The sequence below is a fragment of the Berghia stephanieae genome, chromosome 3, assembly GCF_034508935.2.
Source record: "Berghia stephanieae isolate SIO BIC M18660-M18661 chromosome 3, UCSD_Bste_1.3, whole genome shotgun sequence".
Taxonomy (NCBI): domain Eukaryota; kingdom Metazoa; phylum Mollusca; class Gastropoda; order Nudibranchia; family Aeolidiidae; genus Berghia; species Berghia stephanieae.
In genome coordinates this window covers 39,957,749-39,982,993 of record NC_088362.1, presented here as the reverse complement: position 1 = coordinate 39,982,993, position 25,245 = coordinate 39,957,749, and the positions used below count along the sequence as shown (strand labels likewise).

Here is a 25,245-nt window from a genome sequence, read left to right as displayed (position 1 = left end):
CTGTATAAATTGTCAAACTGTCTGTCCATGGTCTTCACCCCTTCATGTGGTCCTGAATTCAAATGGTCACTTGTGACCATGCAGCAACTACCAGCAGCTCAATGCTGTGATTACAGATGGCAGATATCCTTGTCACACAGTCATGACTAAAACAGTTAAATTGATCTTGAAAAGAGCTATCAAATTCCAGTTTGAGCGCCTTCTGTTCAGAAAATTATGATGATTTGGGTGCCATTCGGTCTCAAGAATGCCGCTAAATATCCAACACATTAGTTTTGTCTCATTCTATTTTTTGTGATACGTGTGTGCAAAGATTGATGCTACCAAAATCATGGACATGTTTTGTCTTTAACCAAATGCACTGTTTATCTCATGCAGACCCAAAAAAGGGTTTCTCAACAGTTAAGTCTGGAAAAATAGGAAACACAATAATATACATCGTTGATGTAGGAGATGTCATGCTTGACACACAAAATTGCTACTATCAGTTCACAACCTGAAGAAAGTTTTCAGAGCTGCCATGTTGACCTACTTGGTATTCTGCTGGTCAGCCTTCAAAGGCATGACATATAATTTTATAGTAGTAGATTGCCTTACTTGGTAGCCTGAAGCCGAAGCCATTCCACAACCTGATGCCACATGCACCCAAGCTCTCTTACAGCAATAGACTAATAGATATCATGATTTGTGTTCCATCGGACATTACATCTGACAAAAAAAGCCAATTCACGTCAACACTTTGGTCTGATCTGGCATGCAGAATTACCATTTGTTCTATTTGTTATCCGTTTTTCCTGATGGCTTGAGGCAGACTGTTTACCAGCTGAAATGGTCTAAGGATCAATTCTCCGTCCGCCCAGAGAATTAATGCACCCAATGAACACCATAACTTAATCCAATTCAGAATTTGTTAAACAGCTTAGGGAAACCATGCAGTCCCTTAGTCCGCCTCAATCCAACTTGGATGGGAACCAGTCAACTCAATCCCCCCCCCCTCCCCCTTATGATCAAATTGATTCATATCGTCCTCCTATGTAAGTGCATTATGATGGTCCATATCATATATTGGAGGTCTACAAAAAGTTTTTCACCCTTGATATTAAAGGGTCCAAAGAAAAGTAGGTTGTGGAGTAGAAACCTGTCTAGACATCAGAGACATTACAACTACCATTTGATCTGGCCATACATTGTGGCTACCATTTAGCTCTTTGGACTACTAATGTGTTGTTACTGCAGTACTATTTAATGATGTTAAAGGCCTCATGAAATGAGATGATTATTATTAATGAATTAAATGCATTGCAGATGAAACAACATAATAGTTTTAATGAAAATCTCAATAAATAAATAAACATGAGCATAAAGCGCATTTCCATGGCTTTACCATGTTCAATGCGCTTCATTGTTTCATGTTTCATTTATTTCCCAGTAGGCCATCTGGAATCTTATTTGACTTCATATTGTACCTGTCACCTGGTAGGTATCCTTTGTGTATTAACACTCTTGCAATATCCATCACTGCCTATAGTCAAGTTCTCATTCATAGCTGAGTCGAGTGAGGTAATGTGTAAATTGCCTTACCCAAGGACACAACATCAGGACCAGCATTTTCCACAATCACTGTCACCCATCCAGCCACTGACTATGCTTAACATTGCTTGACTTTTGTGACAAGACAAGACACCAAACTGCTGAGCCACCAAGCCAAATAATGAGAGTCTGATTTTAAAAAAGAAAAAAAAAGTGCACACACACTTAGTCAACTTTAGATATTTGGTTCACCCTTCTCTTCATTTCAATTAAATTTAAAAAAAAAAAATGTAATACAGTAACATTATATGCATTTGAAAGGTAATTATTTTAACTTTCAGAGACTGCTTGGATTCTAATATATTGCAATATTGTCAGGAAAAATAGGGGAGATTACTCTGATTACAAAGTTCTGTCAAGCTTGTACCCTAATCATATATGTTCCCTAACTGTCTGGCAACGAACCCCCCCCCCCCCCCCCCCAATAAAAAATAGAAGTTAAGATTTAAAGTCAAGGGTAAAATCTCCTGGGTTTTTACATAAGCTTATTGTGAAAATCTAATCAATCCTGTCTTGTCTTGCCAAAGACCTCTTTCTTATAAGTTGCTATGAGTTTGGTAAGAGAAAACGTTTTGTTGTCAATGTTCACACAACGACAGTGTTAAAGATCTGAAGAAAACAAACTATATAATTTGTAAATAGTGATAAGATTATTTTTATAGATAACTAAAAAGCATGTTAGATACAACAACATAATGAAGAGGTTTTAATGAAAAAAAAATCTACCCATTATTATCTAACCTTTGATCCTCTGTTTGCTTTCTCTCTTCATTTCAATTTTTTAAAATGTAGTTATACATGTATTATAGTGCCCAGGTATGGAGAGTCGTGTGCCAACATTCAATGTGAGGATTCTCTAGAGTGTGATGATGCCAGTAAAAAGTGTACATGTACTTCCAGTCAATATCATGACAGTGATGCACAACAATGTGAAGACAGTAAGTGTCATATACATACTATGCCTCTCTATAGAAAATATCCATTTATATTTTTCTTTTTCTGAATAGTATTGAAAACTGCTGTAAATAGATGACATAAATGGTGATTTATAATTCAGGTCTTTTTAGCATTACACTTGTCGTGGTATGCAGCAATGCATGTGGTTTAATATTATCTTTGAATCTTCGTCGGCCTGCATGATTCCTTTGTTTTTGCTTTTCTTTTCAGGTCTGCTTTCTGCCTTTAATTTGTTTTCACTTTTGTTTAATTGTAGTACAGATCAGAATAATTTTTTAACAATTTTGACTGAATCTTAAGTTTAGAATTTACACACAAACAATTTTAAACTTCTGTATGTTTGCCAGGTTAAATTCTGACAGATTATCCTTAGTGTTGAATTTTGTGGTGTTAAATGCAATTTAGTTTGAGTTGAGTATTATACATGTATTAAATTAATTGTTAAAAATCATTGATATTGGTACTGGAATCGGAATGGTTAATTTGTATAAAACTGAATCAATTTACATTACTTTTTAAAACATTGTGAACTACGAGTGTATACTAGACTTGGATCTTATCCGTACATGAATAACCATGAATAAATGAATAATCATCAAAATTATCCCCAGATAGATGGATAATCATTGAGTAATTTAGTAATAGTATAATATCATAATTACTGTTGGAAGCATAGACTGTTCATTGATAATAGAACGGTTTTAAGGTCAAGTGGACTATCCCAGATTTTTCAGTTTTCTAACTAATTATATAGGGGTCAAAAGTGGGCATTGCCCGACCCCCTGAAAAGGTTTCGAACATCAATTTCATTTATTTTCTTCGGTATATTATCGGTATAATCTGCTTCGTGTTTTAACCGAAAACACAATGTGTACATAAGTTTAAGCGGGCTAACCCTTCAAACATGGCTTCAACAAGAGACATGTCAAGTTCACGACTGGATGATGAAAACTCCCCACCAAACAACAATGCCATCATATCAGGTAATGTTTTGCATTTCAGTTGTCAGTGTAATGTGTTTAGACGCATAAAAAAATATAATTTAAGGCATTAAACATGCGTTTACTGTAGGAAAATTGATTAAATTGACTGCATGTGTGAGAGGGACAGCCCATTGTTTCATAACAGACATGTCCATGTGTAAGACGGGATGGCCCATTTAACTAGGGATGGCCCGATGTGCAAGTTGAAACAATGGGTTAGCCCAATATTGTGGATTAGACTGCTTGTGCAATTGACACATATTGGTAAGCAATTCCACTCATTGGGATAGGCTGCAGGAATTTGGGTTAGACCATTGTTATTTTTCTGACCTGTGATCACATTTTTAATAGCTAGTCCAGAAGTTTTTTATTATAAAAAAGTAAAGTAGACCGATGAGGGATAATAATAGTAATAATAATAATAATAAAAATGATGGTAATAATAATAATAATGATGGTGATGATAATGATGATGATAATAATAATGATAATAATGTCACGATGATGACAATGAGGAGGAGGAGAGGGATGCTGATGATGTTAATGATTTATGATGATGATAATATTTAATTATATGTGGCCACTCTCGGAGGTGCCGCAGCTGTAGGTGAACATTGACATGAGGAGAAATCAGACATGCTTCACATAATAAGTACACAAATCAGAAATGGACTATTTATATACACATAGTTCTATTCATAACATTATTAGGACAAAGAAGAATTCAGGTGTGTTTTAAGGTCCTCAGACGAAAACATATTGCTTCTTACATCTAATGGAAGTGAATTCCAGACATTTAGGGTGACAAGCGAAAATTCCCAGTCAGAAAATGTTTTAGAGCTATGGTAAGTATAAATTATTGTACCAAAGGGTAATTAATATATAAATTAAATTTAACATTTGAAGATGACGTTTGTTTTGCACTTTGAATATCTACGTCCTCAAAATGCCTTCCAAATGTTCACCTTTTGAAAAGTAAGCACCTAATCGGTTGGATGCCAAATGGAGGATAATATGCAAAACATATAATTGCTTTATAGTAGGTGGGGGTTCGCGGGGATGAGTTGGCTAATCATGTTCTTTTTTTTGCTTTCCCAGAAACGAGAAGGCATTTTCACAGTGCTGAGACCCTCCTTTTGGACGAACCATCCGCTTCTACGATAACAGAGCAAAATGAATCCTTTTCAAATTATTTGTCGGTTCTGCAAAAAGGAAAGGAAAAGGATGCATTGGGTCATTTTGATGTCAATGCATTATGTCGACCTACTGTTGAGCAATAAGGAATGAGCACTTTAGATTTTGCTGTTCACTTATTAGGCACCACCTCGAATTTCAAAATTCAAGATCAAACTACTTTATAAGACACCGATTTAGACCAACGCAGCAGCCCGTCTCAAGATCTTTCACAAGAGTCAGAAAGAAATTTCAAAGGCTGTATCGAGCAAAGAACAACTGCAGTACAAGATCAAACTAATTTATAGGAAACACCAGATTTAGACCGACTTATCAACGCATCCCAATATCTTTTTCAGGAGTCAGAAACGTACGTCATGGACAATAGTGACAAGCATTGTATACTACAAGCGGCAACTGTGGAGTTCACGATGAGCAAAGTGGAAATGCATTAATGTATATGTGGCATAAAGGAACAGGCTCTTGAGGGCCAAATGAAATTGGGTCTTGTTTGATAAAATACATACAAGAGACTGAAATACCCAAAAACTTCATTGCAGACACAGATACATGTGATGGACAGAATCAGAACATCAAGATCAGTTTATTTTGGCTTCACATTGTCGGTGATGCATCAAGTAATGTCGAAATAGTGGATCAAAAGTTCTTTGTGCCAGGTCACTCCTATATGAGTTGCAATAGAGATTTCGGTATAATCGAGCAAAGTAAGAAAAGCAGCCCATATACTCTTACCAGAAGACTGGATAAACTTGTTAAAAATGCAAGTAGTAAATTTACCGTTGTGGATATGTCTTCCGATCAAATTTTTCATGTTGAAGATGTTCTAAAATCCATTGTGCACAGAAACATAGATACAAATGGAGAGAGAGTTGAATGGTTGAAAATACAGTAGTTACAATTCAGGAAAAACAGTCTGTTAAAGATATATTTCAAGTATTTTTTAAATGAAGAGATCCCATTCCGATGCCTCTGTATTGCCAAAAGGACACAGAAAGATGGCAGACAATCACTAACTCCATCCGACTCTTTACCAAAACTCTACCCAAATGGTCATGTTATTAAGCCAGCCAACTTCAATGATCTAAAAAGCCTTCTCCCTTTCATTCCCTCAACATATTATGAGTTTTACATTAGTTTGCAGCAGAATGGAGACAACACCCCTAACGAGGATGATGTTGTGGTGTTAGAGAAGGTTGAGCAGTAAGCTAAATTCTATTCAAGGCATTGCATTCATAGATTGCACAACTCATTTCTGTTTCCCATGGATGAAATAATTTTATGAAATTTTTATCAAATCAAAGACGCACCTGCATCTCTTTAACTAATTATATATCTGATATAATCAACAAGTCATAAGTACAAATTCTAACAAAATGCATTACAAAATGTTTCTGTTCCTCAAAATAGGTATCGGTTAAGTAGAAACCGCAGTATTTGGTCACTTTGATGAATGTGAAGTTACCCCAACAATGGTGGTCATTTTACGAGATGATTGTATTGTATTGATGCATAACTTTATGTTAGACAATATTTGTGACATAATTTGATATGTCTTTAGCAATTTCCTATAATCTCGAGATAGCCAGCAGGCAAATGAGGGGGAACAGTCAAATGCATAGTTATTGTTTTGGGAGATGATATTTTTTTCCTTGTAAATCATCTCTCTGTTATGTATTATTATATTGGTTATTTTAAATGTATAATGCAAGCATTTGAGTATATTCCTCTTTGTTGGATTTTGTGCTTGTGTCCGGATGAGGACATAGGTGATCTCAAACTAAGTACATTGGTGGTATGCTCTTGGAATCTACATCTGATCCCTATTTGTTCCATTCCCCTTTGTCTTACTTTCTCTTGGGTGCTTTAATTGTAATTCTAGAACTTTTTACTATCCATTTTCTTCCTTTTTACTGGCGCTGATATAACCTAAATGTGTTGCAAGCGCCGTAAAACCCTCAAAAACAAAAAAACAAAAGCTCTGAACAAGTATTTGTGTCCTATGCTCAAGAATTTAAACTTCAACAATCTTTTCATTCATTACCCATGATCTCAAATTATGTTAGGTTCCCACATACAACCATTGCTAATCATGCATTTAAGTTGTTTGTTAATACATTCTCATAAGTGTTATTGATGCTATTGGTATTAAGGACGTGAGTTTGTCCAATGCGACAACATTAATTTGCTTTACTTTATCAATAAAAAAGCATTTAATTGTGTTGTTTTTTGTTTTTTTTAATGTCCAAACTAGAACCCCAAATCATCGATAATAATTTGGTTTCTTATTATTATGTGGTTTACTCTTTTTTTTCCCTCCAATACATACTAAAATTGATTCCAAATGTTTGTGTTATTGGGTGGGATAGCCCATAGTATAATGTAAATTCTTTGCTCAGTGATGTTGTTTAAATATGAACAACTGGGCCAGCCCATTTGTTTTAATAAAATAAGATAATGATAATTCTGTGAAGTATTTGTTGTTTTCTTTAATTATTATCATTGTCAAGTACAATTATCATTCCACACAGAAAGTTTTGAAAAAAGCTATTGAAGAGTATTTGAGAAATTGGACATTTTATGGGATCGAAATCTTCAATGTTGATTTTCTCAAAACGGTAAAATCTGGGATAGCCTACTTGTTATATATATATATATATATATATATATATATATATATATATTATATATATATATATATATATTTTTATATTATATATATATATATATATATATATAAAGTAGGCTATCCCAGATTTTACCAGCAAAAATAAAAAAATAAAAAATGTGAGTGAAAATTTACATTAATATATATATATATATATATATATATATATATATATATATATATATATATATATATATATAATATATATATAAACTTATCATTTTCTTGTTTAACACCTATAGAAATGTGAATCAAATCAAGGACTATATTACTCTTTTCATTTCTTCAAAAGACTTTTTGTTGGACAGAATTTTATTTTATTTATCTATGTCAGTGCTACTAATCGTTTTTCATCGTTCATTACTTTTTAAACTTATGATTTGAGATATTAAAAAAAAAAAGAAGTAGACAGTTATCTGGCTTTTATATATTATGATGATTATATATAAGATTAACCACAGAGTATAATGAGAATGTGTTGTGTAGACCCGAGATAGCAAGGGATTGATATTTCGTCTTCTATTCAAGACATATTTACTTTGGAACACTTTTTCAGAAAAGGGTCTTGGTGAGAAATGTAATGATCCTCTAAAACCTTGCTTTTACCCCCTTGAATGCAAATCTCAAGTTTGCCAATGTAAAGATGATGACTTTTCTCCAGACAATTTTACCTGTCAATCTAGTAAGGTTTTTGTAGAATATATTAGCAAGGTCTTTACATTTGAATAACGTTACTAACAGTTGTGGTTATTACTGACAGTGTCCAGCATACATATTTAGTACTTGATTAGAGGTATCATGGAAGAACTATAAAGATATGCATTTTGCATGCCTCTATAAATTGACACTCCAATATAAACTATAGTTAATTGATATAGTTAATGTTCGTTTCTGAAGCTATGAGTATCAAGATATTGAATATAAATATAACAGCTTTTTGAAATAATCTACTAGGAGCTTATCTCTCTTTGGTCAGCAGCAAAAAAGGTTTTACGTTACTCAATGAAAATACTTAATAGATTATCTTATAACAGTTTTTGGTTGGAGAAGGGTTAGAGTTCAACAACTGGGTGGGGATCCTGACCTCCCATAGTGGGCAGGGAGGTACATGCTGTGTCTTCTATCCCCCCATACCCGCTTTCCAATTGTTTCCTGTCGTTGTCTTGGAATGAGATTACTTAGTTTTGTCCTGACCCTGGGCGGGGTTCCTTGGCTGGGAGGGAAACAGTCGAAGGTATAGTTATAGTTTTGGGAGATGATAGTTTTTTCCTTGTAAATCATCTCTCTGTTATGCATTGTATTATGTTTAGTTTACATATTATATTTTATGATTTGTATACATTTGAGTGTATTCCTCTTAGTTGGGGTCTGTGCTTGTGTCTGGATGAGACTTTTAGGTGATCTCAAACTAAGTACTTTGACGGTGTGCTCTTGGAATCTACATCTGTTCCCTATTTGAACCAATTCCCCTTTGTCTCACCTTTTCTTTTGTGCTTTAATTGTAATTCTAGAACTTTTTAATATCCCATTTTCTTCCTTTTTACTGGCGCTGATATGACCTTAATGTGTTGCAAGCGCCGTAAAACCCTTTTTAAAAAAAGGTGTTCAACAGACAATCCACAAGGTGGATAACAAGAATGACCTGATGAAAATTAAACTGAATGATGTCTCCATTTAAGAAATTGAAATTCCCAAAGATCAAATCTAGTTAAGGTTTGCCTTACTGACTCTTACATCTTTCTCTGATTTCACCATCTATGGATAAAACAGTAAACATAAAATGTAGTACAAAAAAAAGTCAATATGAAACCTGGGTTTCACTTTCTACAAAAATTATGCGGTACTTAGTTAATTCTACACATATTGTAATTTACTTATCTCATTGAGGTTTGTCTTTGCACTGTTTTACAAGTTGAAATCACCATTTTACAATTACTTACTTTTAGTTTCTTGCTAATTTAGAAAACGAAGATTGCAGATTAATTTTACCTGTTGCAAGGGGCATTATTTATTGCGCATTTTCTGCTTATTAATCAATGTGCAATTGGGAGGGGGGGGGGTGCTTTTTCTTTCAAAAATTTGATGTATGAATGGTTTCCTTTTAGCAAACTGACTTGAAAATAATTCAAACCTGATTAACCAGCAAAAGCTACTCTTTGATCCCACCCGTGTATAGAAATGAATGTTTCATCTTCAATATTTAATTTTACGATTCAGTCCAATCTGGATAATTGGAAATTGGTTAATCACAACTTTCGGTTAATCATAACATTTCCCAAGAAACAATTAATTCTTTATAAAAATCACTGGTTAATGGCAACAAATTTGGGTGAATTGCAACAAATTTTCGACCTCAAAAAGTGTCAAATTCAAGAAATCAAACAAATCTCATGATCATTCAATTTCATCATGGGTGAAAACATGGCAGGTTGAACAACGAAAATGGGCGGTGTAGACAATAACAGTTGTAAGGAGAGACTGTGCAATATCCTTTGTTTTGGGATTAACAACTGTGCATTGTGACCAATGGGTTTGGTGAGATCTTATTGTATCTCATCACAGCTAATCTCTTTGACTCTTACAAATGTTGAGAACAAAAGAGTGAAAGTTAATCCAATCTGAATAAGATGTCGGTTTGCATCAAAGCTGCTTTTGCTTGTCAAAATCTGTACAGGGCTGACATGTGGTTTTTGAGACCATGGGCAGTCCCAAGCCCATGTAAACTCTGAGGGAAAATGTTGCAATCGTGGACAGGAAACTCAACTTCAGTTAATCGAAACTTCACTTACCTGCAACATTTTTGTTAATCCCAAGGCATTGCAATTATCTGGAGTGGACTGTCTCTTTAGCCTCTCCTACTAGTATTGAAACTGCTTGTGTTGTAACCGCATGATTAGGCTATTTTCAATTATTTCATCTTGTTACCAGATATTAGCTTTTGATCATATCAAACCGTCAGCCTTTTTCCAAGACAAATTATTTCTTCTTGTTGCCTTACCTAATCATAAAACACAAGACTTTTCTTCAGTATGAATTTTATGTTCTTTTTATAAAATACCTGATTACTCATATCTTTGAACAGATTTGAATAAAATGTATTTACCTAACCTTCCTGTTTTATTCTTTAAAGATGATTTTTCATTTACAGAGAAAGCTTTCAATGCGTCATGTTCACAAAGTAATGAATGCAAAGCGAATCTTAGCTGTATTGTTGGAAGGTGTGGCTGTATTCAGGCATCTCAATTTTACAGTCTGTCAACTTTTGATTGTCAATTGAGTAAGAAAACTTTTTCAATAAGATTTTGATTCCATTTCGATTATAAAAGAACCAAGAGACCTAAATTGATCACAATAGTTCTTATTTTTTGTTTTAAAAGTTAATGGATTAAATTATGAGTAAGAAAGTGCCACCAAACAATAGATTCATTCTCATTCAGCCACTTACTTAAAATTGTGATGTCTCTAAACTTTCGTTATAAAAGTTAAAGAATGCGGCTGTTGAAAATTATAGTTTTCATATTTCTCTCTTCCCTGCCATATTCATGTCTTTCTTTATTAAACTTTATAGTTTTCCCTCAAAAATATATTACAACCAGTTGCATGCTTCATTTTTATTCAGAGCTTTGGATTGTAAATAATTGCTTTGGTCGATTGTGAGTTTTGTTTGCATGTTTTGTCGCATTTTGTTTTCAGGAAAAGATGAAGGTGATGAGTGCCTCAGCATGCCAAATGAATGCAAATCTACATTGTCTTGTCTCATTGGCAATTGTGCCTGTGCAGACACAGAGTACTTTGACAGTCTGCTGTGCCAGCCAAGTAAATTTTGAATGCTCTTGAATTTGTTGTTTATGTAATCGAAATAAAGGAGAGTGGTTTTCTGACTGGTAAATAATGATTATGGAAAAGGGCATAAGCATTGCCAAGGAATTCAATTTTTAAAAATGAAATTACTCTTGGTGGTTTTTTTATATTTAATACTTTGCTTGCAAACATGCTAGGATGCCGCTTAGTAATTTTCTTATACCAAACAAAGTTGTTCATATTTAGATTGTTGTTGCTGTTGTTTATGCTAAATTCTGCTCGATTTATATCTTTTGAAATTCAAATATATTTGCTCAGATTTTAGCAAGATAATAGGAGCAGCTTTTGAAAGTAAATTTTTTGTTTTTCTATTTTGGTTGTTCGTTTGTAATTTTTTTTTTCTTTCATGTGTGAAATGTATTCAAAAATATTATTTCGGGATAATGGGGTCTGAGCTCTGCTTTACGCAATACTTAAGATTTGAACTTGCACCTTACGGTTTCAGACTATTTTTTTTTGGAGTAGATGATGGGGTGATGGATAAAGTGAAAATAAGATGTCTGTTTTTAGATGTGACAAAAATTAATCAATTGTTTTTGGAGAAATTGATTGGATAGCTACATCTTCATTCATCCTACACGAGGAGGAAGTCTAACGAATTATTTTTATGCATACTTATTTTTTCAAATATGAACTTCATATTCCATTGATAGAGAAAAGAATTAAGTTTCCCACTTACATTTGGGTAATGTGGGGGGGGGGGGGGGTCCTGATAGCTTCACAAACAAAGTATCGAATTTCTTTTTGAGCCAACTACAAGCCAGTTATCAGTGTAATCACAGCTCTAATTATGGCAAACATTAATGTATCTGAGGATTTTTATACAGAAGCGAATCAACCATCTGTCAATGATTTTGATCTTTTTGGTTCCACTGCAGAGATACATTGAATGAAGGGATCCTTGTCATATCAGGTTGATTACATTTTTTTTCTTTATTTTTGATTTATCTTTGTAAAAAAACATGTTTTGCTTGAGCTTAGAAAATTGTACTGCAAGATACTAAATACTAGATAAAGATTATACGTTTTTCATTACTATGCATTGCATGACTGATGTCCTAAAATGTAAACAATGGTTAAAACAGTGTAACAGATCCGGGCCGCTCACATCTGTCTATAAAAAATAATCAATAAAGGCAGTAGACATGTTAACCCCTCACAGTAATTTTACCAAAGGTTTAGTATTACATATTTATTAATTGCATTTAATGTCACTTTGTTGTTCATTCTAACAGAAAAAGGATACAACTCTGGATGTTCTGATTCTAAAGAATGTCTTGGTTCACTGACCTGCCAGGGTTCATTTTGCACATGTCTATCGACACAGTACAATGATGGAGACACGTGCAAAGAAAGTAAGTTAGTTTCAATGCAATAACATGAAACCTGTAGTAAAGCATTATTGTTTGAAACTGCTTGGAGCTTAGTTTCCAATATGTATTTTGTCAGTGGCTAAATTTGCTCTATGAAATTATTGATTTGCTTCTCTGCAATTGCATATATTTCAAAAGTATTGAACAAAAACTAATATCACAGCTTTGAAAAAAGAACAAAATAATAAACACTGAAAATTTCGGGCTTAAAGCTCTATCTCATGCCCAGCCAACAACATAAGCAATTAACACAATACTTCTGGTAAAATCCATAATCCATACAGAAATTGAATTTTAATGCATCAAAAATTGTGAAATTAATACGACAGGGCAATGAAAGAAGTATGATAGCTGAATAGATGTATTAGATGTATTATGCATACATGATATGAGTAAGAGTATGAACTTGAGAATAAAAAGCCATTTCCAATAAGGAGGACAAGGAGAACAACAGAGATGGAACGTGCAATACATTAATAATGGTCCAGTCTAACAAGATCCAGGAAGGTTGAAATGTCGACACAGCCGTTTACTGCTTTCACTTTAGTTCGACAGGTAAATTTTGCCGGACGCTAGTTCATAACAGATGACGAGTCACGGCCTGTGCCGAAAGGGCGACTGAGCAACTTTTCCTATTTTGACGATTTTTTTCTCAAGTTCAAAGTGGTGTAGTAAAGATGCTATTAGATGTTGCAATAAGATATTTTAGAGTCATGACTAGTGATTTACATACTTTTATTTGATATAATTTTAGTAGATCATTTGGGATTAGATTTTATAGGAAATAACCATAAAAATGGGTCCGAAATTTTAATTACTTCAAACGATATAATCAAACATTACATAGTTATCTGAGTTTATACAAATAAATGAGAAATACTGCAAGAATCATCAATATTCACAGAGTAAAAATATATAATCAAAGTCGTTTTGTAATGAAGCATTGTTGAGATATCCGGTCACCTGTACAGCCATATCCTTTTTTGACAGAAATTTTTTAAAAATGCGTAATCACCGAATTGTAGGGGTTTGTTGATCAAATGATCAAAACGAACTGGTTTTAGTAATGGCAATTGACAATTCTTAGGAAAAGATATGTTATATGCATTCCTTTGACGTTTGTATAGATCTAAACTATAATAATAATAATAATAATAATAATAATAATAATAATGATGATGATGATGATAATGATCATTTTCATGAAAATAATATAGTGGCTATCACCTAAACGCCTGCTAATTTTAGTAAACGCAATAATTTCTCTTTAAAATATCGTTCTAAATGCCCGTTTAAAAAAAAAAATTGGAATTCGCCTTTATATGTCCACTCTGACAGAAAGGAAATTTTAAAAAAAGAAAGAAAGAAAGAATAAAGAATTTTACTGAATCATTTGCGACCGAAGAATTGACTCATTACCTGTTTCCGAGAGTTTTTATTTAACTTCCCAACGCCCCAAATTACTATCAATTCATTCAATATAATTTACTCCTCCCCGCTCCACGCTCTCCGGCAATTTCCTTCCATGTCCCTCAAACTGCTTTCTTTCCATGAGCGTCCAATCAGCTTTTTACAATTGCCCATTTCCAATTGGCTGCTGAAAAAGGACAATTCTAATTTCAATTATCCACCAGTCGGTCATCAGCAAAGTCAAGAAAGCTCCTCCTACTCAAATCACACATACCCACGAATATGATAGGCCTTGTAGACCAGTCACTGGTCTTTGATGTTACACAACCATCCGCCAGCTTTGATCACATCGCTTTAGATGATGTCACTCAATATCTATCTTCTTCTCTCAAACCCGTTGACTGTACCACGAGTCAACATAAAAGAATATCGTGATGAGGTGCGAATCGTGAAGATGGAATGACGTAGCTGTGTTAAAGTTATAGGTTCAAAGTTCAATTGTCAGAGAGAACTGATGAGAGATTAAACTGAGGTGGTAAAATGAAAACTGTTTCGTGGTAAAACGTTGCATAAATTAGTTTTATGTACACCAACACACACACACCAAAACACACACACACACACTCTCTCTCTCTCTCTCTCTCTCTCTCTCTCTCTCTCTCTCTCTCTCTCTCTCTCTCTCTCTCTCTCTCTCTCTCTCTCTCTCTCTCCAGTGCTGCGACAAAAAAAAGGATGCCTACCAGATAGCTAATACTATTTAAAATGGAAATTTGTTGAAAATGGTCTGCTTATTGATCAACCGAAGCATCGTGGATAACAGAAATGATCATTGTGAATCAGTTGAAACACGTGATATCGATGTAATACTAATTCTAGTAATAATCATATAATATCAGTGTATTTATCTTACTCTTGATCACCACTGTAATAATAATAATAGTAAAAAATAAATAATATCCATGTTTTGACAATAAAAAATCGTGATAAATGCATTGAAAAAGATGGGAGGGGGGGGGGGGGGGGGAGGATTAATGATCAGATAATCAAAGTGAACTGTTATTTTAAAATAAATTGACAATCATAGGTAAAGATACGTTATAAGTGTTCCTTTGAACTTTGTATAGACGTCTAGATCTTAACACATTTTATATATTAATACTTTTTATTAACATACGTAAAACCTCACGATTATTGTAAGGAACAGCTGATTGTTACATTTCACAGAAACAGCTTCTAATTAACCAACATTCTGTTTTCTTTTTTTTCACTGGTGGAACTTCACTTGCTAATTCTGGAGCAGTTTGCATGAAATGTTTTTTGACCACATATCTCATTTGAGCCCTTTCACAGCTTATTCGGCAGAGTCCATTTGCATTGAGACAATGCTTGTTTTCAGTATGACCATTCATCTGAGTAAAGAAAAAAATCATTAGTTATTATTGATATTGATGATGATGATGATAATAATAATAATAATAATTGTAATTATAAGAGTTATAATAATATTATTGATTGTTAGTAATAATACGATAGTGATCGCCTAGATGCCTGCTAATAATAATAACGTAATAATTTTCCTTTAAAATATAGTTCTAAATGCCCATTATTCAAATGGAATCCGCCTATATACCCACTCTGAAATATTTTTAGCAAAAATAAGATAAGAAAGAAGTTTACTGTAGCATTTGCGGCCAAAAAAAAGGATTTATCACCGGTCCGTGAGAGTCTTATTTGACACCTAGACAACGCCCCAAATTACGTTCAATTCATTTCAAATTTACTCCATCTCTCCAGCAAATTCATCCCATGACCTCCAAAACTGATTTCTATCCATGAAGCGCCAATCAGATGTTTACAATTACCCATTTCCAATTGGCTGCTGAAAAAGGACAATTATAATTTCAATCGTCCACCAGTCGGTCATCGGCAAAGTCAAATAAGCCCCTCCCACTCAAATCACATATCCCCTCGAAACTTCGGCCTTGTAGCGCAGTCCACGGGCTTTTGATGTTACACAATCATCTGCCACCTTTGATCACATCGCTTTTTGATGTTATAATATATCTATCTACCCTCTTTTCTCACGCCCGTTGACTGTACCAACGGCGATGTAGAAGAATATCGAGGGAAGGTGCGAATCGTGAAGACGGAATGGCAAATTGGTGTGAAAGTTATAGGTTTAAAGTTCAATTTTCACAGAGAAATCATGAGAACTTGACTGAACAAGCAATAAAAATCGTTCCATGCTAAAAATGTGCATACACGTGTTTTACACACACACACACACACACACACGCTCTCTCTCTCTCTCTCTCTCTCTCTCTCTCTCTCTCTCTCTCTCTCTCTCTCTCTCTCTCTCTTCTCTCTCTCCTCTCTCAATCTCTCTCTCTCTCTCTCTCTCTCTCTCTCTCTGAGTGTGTGTGTGTGTACTACTACTATATACTACTACTCTACTACTACTACTACTACTACTACTACTACTACTACTACTACTACTACTACTACTACTACTACTACTACTACTTCTACTACTACTACTACTATGATTACTACTATAACTGCGCTATCATCATCATCGTCATCATGATCATCATCGTCATCATCATCATCATCATCATCATCATCACCATAAAACAACAACAACAATAACGTTATCATCACAATTGGATTCGTGTTCTTATGTCTCAGTCTCAGGAGTTTGCCTGAATACAGGACTGTTTGTTTAGCCAACAAAGAATTAGACAAGATGTGTTTACACATTCATTGTGCAAAAACCGGTCATTACAAATCATTGAAATAAATACTATATTAAAAGTAGGTTATTACACTTATATTTACTACCATGTGTTAGGATAACAAAACTCAGATAACATCAATTTTAATTTTTTAAACAGTTAAAAATATTTTTTAGGTTAATTTTAAATAGAAAAATATACATTTTTCAAGAGAGAATAAAGTATACTCACCATTTCTTGATATCAATGAAAATAATTGCGTCTTAAAGATGAAAATGTGGCCGTTATATCCATATAAAATAGAAAAATATGGAAGAAGTGTATGGTCAGCAATTGCAGTGTAAAAATGTCGATTTTACGAAATCTGTCCTATAGCCTGACTGACGATGAAATCCAAGCGGTGCATTCTACCTGCAGGGATAAATATAGGCCAGTTTTCACGTTCTGGACATCTGTTATGACGTAACCACACGGTGGTCTCCCCGTCATCGACGGTGGGTCGTTCCCATTGGGGGTGAGGCGGTAGTAAACTAAAGTGAAAGATTTCTAGTGTAATAAACGGCTGTGTCGAGTAATATGTTGAAATGTGCGGATCTAATGGCATATGTACTCGCGTCCGAAAGAAAGTTCAGGTTTTTGTTTTGTTTTTATTTATTTCACTTTCGAAACTGCTTTGCACAGTTCCTCCCCGCCTCCCATCTTTTCACTGAATTAATTGCGAACCTTTTTGAAATATCTAGTAATCGATTTTAATTCGTGCTTCCTTACAATGGAGCATACTATTTCCTGCCAACCAATGTTTAGTTTATTCATCTTAACTACGCCACTACCACATTATCTCATTCATCTGTGGCGTTTCATTCATCCTGTTTTGTTGATAAAGGGGAAACCTGAAACATTCATTTGATCTGTTTTTGTAATTAAATTGAAGCTTACATTCAATTTTACATTATTATTTATTTGTGTCAACTTGCAACAACCATATTTTACCCTCCAGTTTCAAATGATCATATCTTGAAGACAGATGGCTACAGATAAATAAAGTTTTCACCTTTAGTTGGGGAATTCATTCTTCTTTAAAATGATATAAGATACAATAAATTAGATTTAAAAGCAGGAAAAATAATAACTAAAGAACAACCTGAATTTTCATTTGGATATAACTGTATGAGTTTACAGTCCTTGCTAGTAAAAGGCCATGTTATGGTCCAAGCTTACTCTGGAAAAGTAATTGTCTTGTCTTGGCAAAGGCAATTTTGTATCTGTCTTCTATTGTTAATCTTGACATTGTGAGAACGGTTTAAGTTGAAGACACCGTTGTAAGGAAAGCAATAGATGTAAATAGATAATAAGGTGAGTCACTGTAAAGGATTCCGTTCAATAGCGGTCCTACATTAACGCCTCGTACATTCATGGGTTATAGGTTCATAACTATGTGACAGTTTTATAATGGCTGCGGTCAAGCAAATCTTTTAAGTTGCACTTCCTTTAATATACTACCCATGGCAGTTCAGAGGGGGCACTTTGAGTGACCTCGTCGGCTTTGAGAAGGTGGTAATTTTGCGCACATTGCAAAATCTGCTATGTTGGTGAAATGAGGAAGAGACTGGGAAATGATTTTCACAGCATCAACAAGTCATTGCCAATGAAATGGATACAGCTGTAACCTTACATTTCAACCAACCTGGACATCCTGATCACAGGGTTGCCCACGTTTGTGTAACTGAATCTCTTTGCAAACAAGAGACGCATTTCATTAAACTGATGGATAGTTGATTCCTTATGGATCAACTCTAGACTGGATTATTATTAACCTATCACACGTACTGCCGCTGCTGTCCTCCCCATTGATAAACAGTGCAACCCCTGGATAATGTCATCGGCCAGACCGGAAAATTATGTCCAGGGATGACATTATTCCAGGGTTTTGAAGATGGCAGGAAAATGTGGCGTGAAGAGACCAGGGATAATAACAATATGATGGGCGGACCAGTGTCTGTGATAAGACACGTCTTAACCATCTTAGAATATGTTTACCAGTTAAGCTTTCACTCTCTCTGTGAATGGTCATTGTTTTTATTGTAAGGAGTGCTCGAACAACACCATTTTTCCCCTGTCATTAAATCGGGCTTGGTATTAGCATTAGTACAGTTGTTTTATTAAATGACATTATACACTCTGTAACTGTGTGTACTGACGTAATTATTATTACGGAATGGCTATTGGTCAGTACTGACCCCCAGGTGCTGGCACCTGCTGGTCAGTACTGACGAACAGGCGCCAATGCCTGGAGGTCGGTACTAATAAGTACTGGTGCCTATTGGTCAGTGCTGACCTAGCCACGGGTGTTGGCGCCAGTAGAGACGGTACCAAAATTATGGAAAAATGAAATTTTTTGAATTCCGACCTCCCATAGTGGGCAGGGAGGTACTTACTGTGTCTTCTATCCCCCTATATATGTTTTCCAACATGCTTCCTGTCTTTGTCTTTGAATGAGATCACTCGGTTTTGTCTTGGCCCTGGCCGGATACCCTTGCTGGAGGCAAAACAGTCAAATGCAGTGATGCCAAAACTCCGGTTTCGGAAAAATCTCCGATCTGGAACAAAAAATTCTGGGTTCCGGGTAACTTCAGTCAAATTCTGGTGAGGTCAATTGTTCCAAGGACTTTAGGAAGTGACGAATAAGTGCGAAGAGGTCTTTGTCTGCACTGACGAACAGGCCCGATGGTCGTCTGTACTGATCAATGGCGGGCGGTGGCCCACACCGAAGAGAGGTTGTCTGTGGGCGGTGGCACCTGTTGTTCAATACTGACTAATAGACACCAGGACCTATTGGTCAGTACTGACTCCCAGGCGCTGGCACCTGTTCGTCAATTCTGACCCGCAGGTGCCAGCGCCTGGGGGTCAGTACTGACCAATATCCCTAGCCTTATTATTATTATTATTATTATTATTATTATTATTATTATTATTTTTTTTATTATTTTTATTATTGTTGTTGGTTGTTGTTGTGTTGTTGTTGTTGTTGTTGTTGTTATGATGATGATTTGATTATGATTATTATTATTATTATTATTATATTATATTATTATTATTAATAATATATATTAATAATAATAATAATAATAATAATAATATAATAATAATAATAATAATAATAATAATAATAATAATAATAATAATAATAGATCTTTATTGTCCATAAATATGGCAATATGTCATTTAGTTACACTTGTTATAATTTAAACGATAACTGTAAGATTGAACAGATATTTCACTCCTACTTATTTTCCTTCTCTCTCTCTCTCTTCATCCTCTCCTCTCTCTCTCTCTCTCTCTCTCTCTCTCTCTCTCTCTCTCTCTCTCTCTCTCTCTTTCTTTCACACGTGCGATATACACAACATAAACATATTCATTTCGTTTTCAATTTGTTACGATTGTGGCAATTCGACACCAAAAATTATCATCATTATCAATTGGTCAGTTAATCTTACATTAAATAAATTAATCAGTTAATCAGTCAACGAATCAATCCTTGGTTTTTCTGTACCATATGAAATATTCAAAATTTTTATTGCTGATGGAACGAACGTTGATTTATACTTGTTAGTTCTACATTTAATCTGACAAAACCTTCTCCCAGATGGTAAAAGACTAAATTCATGGTATAAAAATGTTTTTTATTGTTGGTAATTGAGAATGCTTTCCTTTCTATTGCTTTTCCATGAATTCTTTCTACTCCATCAAGAGGATGGTTTATTATTTTTGATGCCTCTTTGATAGATTTTGAAATTTTTGATTTATCTTTAAGTCGGCATCCTCCAAACCATATGGTGCAGCCAAACGCAATTACACTTTTAATCAATGAGTCATAAACTCTTAACATAGTTTTCTTCCTTACTTGAAATGTTCTCAATTTCCTTAGGATGTATAATCTTTGGGCAACTTTCTTAGATATTATATTAATATGTTGAGAGAAATTGAGGGTTATTCCTAAATATTTAAAATAGTCAACCATCTCAACATCATCTTTACCGATCGCCACACACTTTAAGTCGTTTTTATTTTTTACACCAAACACCTGTTCTTTCGTTTTTTCAACATTTAATTCAAGCTGATTTTGTTTACACCAATCGGTGAATATATTTATTTGTTTGAAACAATTCTTTTCGGTAACTTTATCTTTTAATAAGCCAAGAATAGCAGTATCATCTGCATATTTCACTATAAAACAATTTTCAAAGGATGGTCTGCAGTCGTTGGTGTATAAGATGTACAGGATTGGGGAACTCACACAGCCTTGGGGACATCCGTTCGACAACGTTCTTTTGTTGGAGATATGTTCACCCAATTTTACACATTGCGGTCTATGGGTCAGAAACTCTTTATACCATTTAATAAGGTAGTTTGGAATATCCATGCTGCACAACTTTTGAAGCAAAATATCTGTGTTCATGGCATTAAAAGCTGACGAAAATTCGACAAACAGGATTCTGGCGTAATTCGAGGGCGTTTGGTCAAGGTGTTTCGAGATCAAATTTGTGGCGGTTAATAGTGCGTCTTCAACACTGAGATGTTGCTGGTATGCAAATTGGTACGGATCTAGCAATTTCAGGTCATAACATTTTTGTAGGAGCTCAGATTTTAAAATTTTTTCTAAACATTTCATTACAAGCGATGTAAGCGCCACTGGACGGAAGTCATTCAATACTTAATATTGTTAATAATAATAATAATAATAATAATAATAATAATAATAATAATAATATAATAATAATAATAATAATAATAATAATAATAATAAAAATAATAATAATAATAATAATAATAATAATAATAATAATAATAATAACAATAATAATATTAATAATGATGATGATGATACTAATGATATTATAATAATATTATTATTATCAGTTTTAGTATTCTTATTCATACCCTATAATTTCATCACCCTTGAACGGAACTGAAGTTAAAAGATTAATCAAGACGGGTCATCAACAATAAAACTATTTTCACTGTCTTATTGAACACTTATTTAAATTATGTAATAGCTAAAAAACTAAATATAGCTGTAAAATATTTTTATTGAAGATGAAAAAAAAAATAAAATATAATGTCATTCGTTAATAATACACATTATTTGATAAATCTGTTTCTGCAGTCTGAGTGGGGTTCCCGACCTCCCATTGTAGGTGGGGTTTCCGACCTCCCATAGTGGGTGGGAATTCCGACCTCCCATAGTGGGCAGGGAGGTACTTACTGTGTCTTCTATCCCCCTATATATGTTTTCCAACATGCTTCTTGTCTTTGTCTTGGAATGAGATCACTCGGTTTTGTCTTGGCCCTGGCCGGATACCCTTGCTGGGAGGGAAAACAGTCAAATGCAGTGATGCCAAAACTCCGGTTTCGGAAAAATTTCCGATCTGGAGCAAAAAATTCTGGGTTCCGGGTAACTTCAGTCAAATTCTGGTGAGGTCAATTGTTCCAAGGATTCTCTCCCCTCCCCCCCCCCTCCAACCACCACATCATCATCACTGCCACTACTATTACAACCATCATCACTACCACTACTAATGCAACCACCACCACATCATCCTCACTACCACTACCACAACCACCACCACTACATCAACATCACTAGTACTACTTCTACAGCCATTACTACCATCACTATTACAACCACCACCACCACATCATCATAATAATATTTGGCCTCTACTACTAGAACCACCACGACCACATCATCACAACTACCACTACTACTACAACCACCAACACCACATTATTACTACCACCACTACTACACCACCACAACCACATCGTCATCACTACCACTACTACCACAACCACCACAACGACATCATCACTGCAATTACTGCTACTACAACCACCACTACCACATTATAATCACTACCACTATTACTACAACCACCAGCACCACATCATCATCACGACCACTACAACTGCAATCACCACCACATCATCATCACTACCACTACTACTACAAACACCACCACCACATCATTACTACTACTGCTACAACTTCCACCACCACATTATCATCTCTACCACTACTACTACAACAACGGCCACTAAATCGTCATTACTACCACTACTACTACATCGACCATCACCACAACATCATCATCACCACAATTTCTACTACAACCACCATCACCACCACATCATCATCACTACCACTACTACATCAACAACCACCACCACATCATAATTACCACTACTACTACAACCACCACCACCACATTATCATCTCTACCACTACTACTACTACTACAACCACCACTACATCATCATTACTACTACTACTACTACTACTACTACTACTACTACTACTACTACTACTACTACTACTACTACAACCACCATCACCACCACATCATCATCACTACCACTACTACTTCAACCACCACAACCATATCGTCATCACTACCACTACTACTGCAACGACCACCACCAAATCATCATCACTACAACAACAACAACTACTACAACTACTACTACTACTACTACTACTACTACTACTACTACTACTACTACTACTACTACCACCACTACAACACCATCATCACTACCACTACTACTACAACCACCAGCATCACATCATCATCACGACTACTACAACCACCACCACCACATCATCATTACTACAAGATATGAAGTGAGTAGAAAAGTGCCAGAAGACAATAGAGAATAAAAAATTTTCGCGGCGGTGGTGGGGTTTGAACCTGCGACCTTAATGGTAGGACAACTCCGCCTGGCAGGTGAGAGCGTGGCTCTACCGTGTGAGCTATCCACGAACACAAAAATATTCGTATCAAACCCAAGTCATTTCTAGATCCATCTCTCACCCACTTCTGAGACCGCCGATTCGTTCGTCCACCACCATCGCGAAGTTATTTTTGACCAGCAGTTAAGCTTAATAGCCAATATTCTCAACACAAACATATAACATAGAAACGATTGAGACATTGAGTATGCTCCGGTGTATGGGGTGAATTTTTAATTCAGAAAAGTGAGTGGAGCAGGCACTTATGTTGGTAACAACAAGATATGAAGTGAGTAGAAAAGTGCCAGAAGACAATAGAGAATAAAAATTTTTCGCGGCGGTGGTGGGGTTTGAACCTGCGACCTTATTGGTACGACAACTCCGCCTGGCAGGTGAGAGCGTGGCTCTACCGTGTGAGCTATCCACGAACACAAAAATATTCGTATCAAACCCAAGTCATTTCTAGATCCCTCTCTCACCCACTTCTGAGACCGCCGATTCGTTCGCCCACCACCATCGCGAAGTTATTTTTGACCAGCAGTTAAGCTTAATAGCCAATATTCTCAACACAAACATATAACATAGAAACGATTGAGACATTGAGTATGCTCGGGTGTATGGGGTGAATTTTTAATTCAGAAAAGTGAGTGGAGCAGGCACTTATGTTGGTAACAACAAGATATGAAGTGAGTAGAAAAGTGCCAGAAGACAATAGAGAATAAAGAATTTTTGCGGCGGTGGTGGGGTTTGAACCTGCGACCTTATTGGTACGACAACTCCGCCTGGCAGGTGAGAGCGTGGCTCTACCGTGTGAGCTATCCACGAACACAAAAATATTCGTATCAAACCCAAGTCATTTCTAGATCCCTCTCTCACCCACTTCTGAGACCGCCGATTCGTTCGCCCACCACCATCGCGAAGTTATTTTTGACCAGCAGTTAAGCTTAATAGCCAATATTCTCAACACAAACATATAACATAGAAACGATTGAGACATTGAGTATGCTCCGGTGTATGGGGTGAATTTTTAATTCAGAAAAGTGAGTGGAGCAGGCACTTATGTTGGTAACAACAAGATATGAAGTGAGTAGAAAAGTGCCAGAAGACAATAGAGAATAAAAATTTTTTGTGGCGGTGGTGGGGTTTGAACCTGTGACCTTATTGGTACGACAACTCCGCCTGGCAAGTGAGAGCGTGGCTCTACCGTGTGAGCTATACACGAACACAAAAATATTCGTATCAAACCCAAGTCATTTCTAGATCCCTCTCTCACCCACTTCTGAGACCGCCGATTCGTTCGCCCACCACCATCGCGAAGTTATTTTTGACCAGCAGTTAAGCTTAATAGCCAATATTCTCAACACAAACATATAACATAGAAACGATTGAGACATTGAGTATGCTCCGGTGTATGGGGTGAATTTTTAATTCAGAAAAGTGAGTGGAGCAGGCACTTATGTTGGTAACAACAAGATATGAAGTGAGTAGAAAAGTGCCAGAAGACAATAGAGAATAAAAATTTTTTGCGGCGGTGGTGGGGTTTGAACCTGCGACCTTATTGGTACGACAACTCCGCCTGGCAGGTGAGAGCGTGGCTCTACCGTGTGAGCTATCCACGAACACAAAAATATTCGTATCAAACCCAAGTCATTTCTAGATCCCTCTCTCACCCACTTCTGAGACCGCC

At 35.4% G+C, this 25,245-nt stretch overlaps 1 protein-coding gene across 1 annotated transcript in view; it reads left to right on the top strand.

Moving 5' to 3' along the window:
• The window catches only part of LOC144967706 (uncharacterized), a gene marked incomplete in the record, with an annotated part of 192,257 nt that overhangs the window by 15,573 nt on the left and 151,439 nt on the right, over positions 1-25,245 (top strand). The window contains 4 exon segments of the mRNA XM_078905248.1: positions 2,400-2,528; positions 10,538-10,666; positions 11,083-11,205; positions 12,486-12,605. Of these exon segments, the coding sequence (XP_078761374.1) occupies positions 2,400-2,528; positions 10,538-10,666; positions 11,083-11,205; positions 12,486-12,605 (501 nt within the window).